This window comes from Lycium barbarum, chromosome 5 (genome assembly GCF_019175385.1).
Source record: "Lycium barbarum isolate Lr01 chromosome 5, ASM1917538v2, whole genome shotgun sequence".
NCBI lineage: Eukaryota > Viridiplantae > Streptophyta > Magnoliopsida > Solanales > Solanaceae > Lycium > Lycium barbarum.
The window spans coordinates 54,596,894-54,601,788 of record NC_083341.1 but is presented as its reverse complement, the minus strand read 5'-3'; the positions used below and the strand labels follow the sequence as shown (position 1 = coordinate 54,601,788).

At 36.6% G+C, this 4,895-nt stretch overlaps 1 protein-coding gene across 4 annotated transcripts; it reads left to right on the top strand.

Annotated features, from left to right (window-relative positions):
* On the top strand, nt 1–4,524 carry LOC132640844 (nucleosome assembly protein 1;2). 4 transcript variants are annotated; one of them, XM_060357625.1, is made up of 12 exons: nt 1–206; nt 1,145–1,188; nt 1,267–1,362; nt 2,553–2,645; nt 2,745–2,835; nt 2,913–2,974; nt 3,063–3,247; nt 3,345–3,522; nt 3,607–3,650; nt 3,747–3,960; nt 4,074–4,112; nt 4,195–4,524. In XM_060357625.1, exons 1-11 carry the CDS (start codon nt 161–163, stop codon nt 4,095–4,097), a joined length of 1,077 nt encoding a protein of 358 aa, XP_060213608.1. In that variant the 5' UTR covers nt 1–160; the 3' UTR covers nt 4,098–4,112; nt 4,195–4,524. The 4 variants fall into 4 exon arrangements, with proteins under 4 accessions (XP_060213608.1, XP_060213606.1, XP_060213607.1 ...); XM_060357623.1 differs by having other exon boundaries at nt 3,345–3,526; nt 3,614–3,650; nt 4,074–4,091; nt 4,187–4,524; XM_060357624.1 differs by having other exon boundaries at nt 2–206; nt 1,279–1,362; nt 4,074–4,091; nt 4,187–4,524.
* Nucleotides 4,525–4,895: the final 371 nt, after the last annotated feature.

Here is a 4,895-nt window from a genome sequence, read left to right as displayed (position 1 = left end):
CAGCTAGGTTTTCTGAGAGAGGGGAGGAGGGAGAGAGCATAAAAGAGCTCGCTTTGAGGCGCGTACCCGTTTCTCTCTCTCTCTCTCTCTCTCTCTACTATATCTATTCTTTCCTTATTTCCCAGGTCCTTTGCCTTTTCAACCTTCCATTTTTGCCATAATGAGCAACCCAAAGGATAATTTCAGTGTTGCCGATCTCAGTGCTGGTAAAACCCCTTATCCCCTTAAACCCCTTTTATTTTCTAAGAATTTATCCTCGTTTCAATGTTACTTATTTAGATATATGGCTCTCTGTAAGAAGCTTTAATTTCTATGTGAGTTATCTGTCTCGGTTAACAAGACAATCACTTACCCCTGTATGAAGTGGGTATGATGGATAATGTTATCTTGAAAAATATTTTGCCTGAAAATAAGTGAGTTTCTTATGTTCGATACGTAAGCAAAAAAATGTTATCCTAAAAGCATTTGTATATACTATTAGAGTTGGGTGTGGCGTGGTGGGGACGGGGGCTATGGGGTGGGGGGTGATGAGGAGGTGTGTTGGAGAGTGAGGAGGACACAATTAAGGTGGAATTCCACTGAAAATGTTTTCTTGGAGAATAAGTGATTTTCTTACTTATTTTCTTTTTGTTTGGTATGTAAGTTGAAAATTTAATTCAAAATATATTTGTATATAATAATCTATGCAAAAACTATCGGAGGTGTGCTGGGGGGTAAGACGTAAGAGTGTGGGGATGGGGGCTAAGAGGGTAGGGTTAGGGGTGATATGTGGTGGAGGGTGGGGAAGGGAGAATCAGTGTGGAGTGACACCTTTGGAACTTGTTTTCCCTACTGCTACTGCGGAATTCATTTTCCTCATTTTTAAGTAACTTTTTTCCTAGAGAAAATGGTTTTCCAAAAAATTTTGACCTACCGAACATGGGAAAATGGACTTTTCCCCCCTTCATACTGAACAGACCCACACCCTCAATCCCGAGCTAGTTGGGGTTGGCTATATAAATGCTTACTTACTATTAATCAAGGTTTATGAGAGAGCTTCAATTTTTTTATTGGTTCTAATCAGTCCCCAGTTGTATGTTCTTTTTTGTTACTATTGTTCTTGATATATGGGGCTTTATATCTCTAATTAAAATCTTTTGTGTAGCTTTGAATGCCGGGGATCGAGCAGACCTTGTTAATGTACTCAAAGTGAGCCTTCTTAATATGTTTTATGTGTCATTTGTGTTGTAAGTTAATGAATTTTTGCTGATTTTGCGGTTTTCGAAGAATAAACTTCAGGATCTTACTGGGAAGCACACAGACGTGCTTGAAAATCTGTCGCCCAATGTGAGGAAACGTGTTGAGCGTCTGAGGGAGATTCAGGCATGTGCATCTTATATCAATTGCTGTTTAAAATTTTCTTTTAGGGCACTTCACTGTTTCTAGTTAATCATCCTATATTTGCTATTGAGTTCTCTAAGCATGCATTATTATCTCTTGCCAAGCATGATATATATGATGTCAGGACCTAGAAGTCAATGGGGATTTGATTTACTGGATGGAGAGCATTTCAGTTAATTATGATGCCAATTGGTTGTGGCGAGAATTTGTACGAATGTCACAACTAGTTTTCGAACCTGCAACCTAAAGCAACATTTAAACCAATTTTACCACAAAACCAGAAGTTTCTCTTATGTCGAGGGGATTTAACAATTTATACATTTAAAAAAAAAATACTTTTCCCTATTTTTTCGCATAATGATTTTCTAATCCGTCATGCAAGGTAGCACTCGTAGGTGTGGCCCTAATTCAAAAACCATTGTAATTGAAAGGTTTACTTAAAGAAAGATTTACACTTGGTTTTTGTAGAACTTATTTAATCGTTGAACAAGCATCCGCAAATGTTGTATCAAGTCAAAACAACTGACTAGTTATGATGAAATTAATAAAACTTGGAAGGACTTGGATTACTTAGTTAGATTCTTTCTCTGCTATCTTTCATTGACTAGTTTTGTGTCCGGTGTTATATCAAATGTTTGTTCTTGTTTCTCTTCATAAGAAAAATGTTTGTCATTCTTTGAGTTTTAGACTGAAACACAAATTTTGCATCTTATTGTGAAGTGGTTATCCAAGGCTAATGTTTTCTAATACTACTGGTCGGATTAAAGTAAAACTCAGTAGCCTTCTCTTAAAATAGGACTCTGTAGTAGTTACTTGTCTTATAGGAGGAGTGTTTGACTACAATGCAGATAATCAGAACACTTGGGTTAGTCATAACGTGTACTTTTAGTATCTCCTTAGTTTACTGTGTATTATATGCATTAGATTCCAAGTTTGTTTTTTTTTTTTTTTTTTTTTGAAGATTCCAAGTTATGTTTAACTTAAAACTAAGTTTGGATACACTGTATGTAATGTTGCCTGTTATTTGTGGAAGCAATCTCCTTGATGCTCAAACTTTGTATTTATCTGGGTTGTTAGCTTTCTTTACTTTTTTTTAAAGGTTCTTGCTTTTGTCTGATTTTTTATATTTTTGACCGTGAGTGATGAATTCTTCCTCTTTCTTAATTGTGCAGACTCAACATGATGACTTGGAGGCAAAATTTTTTGAAGAGAGAGCTGCACTTGAAGCCAAATACCAGAAGTTGTATCAACCACTATACACAAAGGTCTGTGACACAGGCTATATGTTTATCACTAGTACACGCATATGCATTGATTATGTGGTATGTGACGTATAACTAATGCTGTTAAATACACATTTGCAGAGATTTGAAATTGTGACTGGGGTTGTTGAAGTCGAAGGGGCAACAACTGAGGCTACAGCAGAAAACCAGCAAGCGGATAAAGATGCAGTGGGTATGTTAACTATCATTTTTGAGTTGATTGTTGCTTTCGTATGGTCAATATTTAATTATGTAGTTGGCTTTTAATAGAGAAAGGAGTCCCTGATTTTTGGCTCACTGCTATGAAGAATAACGAAGTGCTAGCTGAGGAGGTAATTGTTTGTTAGGTGCTTTACTGTAGTTACTACAACAGTTCCATTAACAGTCAGTCCACTTATCTGGTCTGTTCTGTAAATGCAGATTACCGAGCGAGATGAAGAAGCTCTCAAATTCCTTAGGGATATAAAGTGGTCCAAGATTGATGATCCAAAGGGTTTCAAGCTTGAATTTTTCTTCGAGACTAATCCTTACTTCAAAAACACCGTTCTGTCTAAAACATATCACATGATTGATGAAGATGAACCAATTCTGGAGAAAGCAATCGGGTATGGCACCACTTCACTATCTGCAGCTGAAGTTTTTGACTGATTTGACATAATTATTTCTCCCAACGGTTTCTCATGTTTTCTCCACAATCTATAGGACTGAGATAGAGTGGTATCCAGGAAAATGCTTGACACAGAAGATTCTAAAAAAGAAGCCAAAGAAGGGGTCAAAGAATGCCAAGCCTATCACAAAAACTGAACAATGTGAAAGTTTCTTCAACTTCTTTAGTCCACCTCAAGTTCCAGAGGATGAAGAAGATATCGATGAAGATGCTGTAAGTACTGTTATATTTTCTTTGTACCATTTCTCTTTTAGAGATTCAGTTTATCTTTAACAATATGCTTTTACTTATTGCCAGGCTGAAGAACTTCAGAATTTGATGGAACAAGACTATGATGTTGGGTAAGTCTGTCTGACGTTAATTTACACAAACATACATTATGACGGAAAGAAGATGGTGCTGATAATCTTTGTTTTTGCGCCTGATTGACTATGAAGGTCAACAATTCGAGATAAAATCATTCCACATGCTGTCTCATGGTTCACTGGGGATGCTGCAGAGGATGATTATGCTGACTTGGAAGATGATGAAGACGAAGATGATGATGATGATGAAGAGAATGATGAAGAAGACGAAGATGAGGAGGATGAAGATGATGATGAGGACGAAGAGGAGCAAGAAGAAGAGACCAAGACCAAGACCAAGAAGAAGGTACTTAGTTTCAATTTTCCCGCTTCTATTTTTAGCAACTAAATTTATCTTTTTGAGATGAAATGACTAGCAAAGCTAACCGATTTTCCTTATTGTTTGAAACATCACTGCAGTCATCTGCTGCCCGCAAGGTATGATCTATGATCTCATGTTTGTTTTGAATTTCATTTAAGAATCTGTCCGCATACCTTGATAGTCGGTACTAATTGTTGATATTCCATTACAGAGGAGCGTAAGAGCACCTGCAGGAGATGGTCAGTCTGGTGAGAGGCCACCAGAATGCAAGCAACAGTAGCTTCTTATTGAAGAGTGGTTCAATGTGATAGCGTCTTGAAATTTGGACGAGAGTGAGAAGTTTGTGCAATTTGGTGGGTTGGCTTGTTATATATGGAGTTATGCTAGAACAATATGTTAGAACCATTTTTCTTCCTTTCAATATTGTCTTCTATTTGTTCCCGGTCTTTTGTGGCCTCTTTTTTTGTTCAATGTTTGGGGGAGATAGAATGTGATGAGAATAGCGGGACATGTTTTGTGATTCGTTAAATTTTCTTTGATTTGGTTTAACTCAATTTCTTAGAAGTTATATTTGATGATTCAAGGATGATCTGTGTAACTCTTGGTTTTAATGAAAATTAAATTCTAATTATACCAGTTCAGAAACAACGTTAAATTGATAAAGCAGAAATTGACATTTTTATAGCATAGAAGCAGCCATAGAGAGAGAGAGTGCAAAAATGCTTATTGGTGTAAACATCTAGAAGAGATTGGGAAGTTAACACAACTTGAACATCTCAGGTTTTAGTTTTATAACAAAAACATCATTGGTGTAAACTACAAAAGGTATGGCACTCGGATCTTGGATCAATTATTTAGAAACTCCTGATTGGTCTAAATTGAGGAATATGCCTATGTTGACACATTTGAGCTTTGGTTAC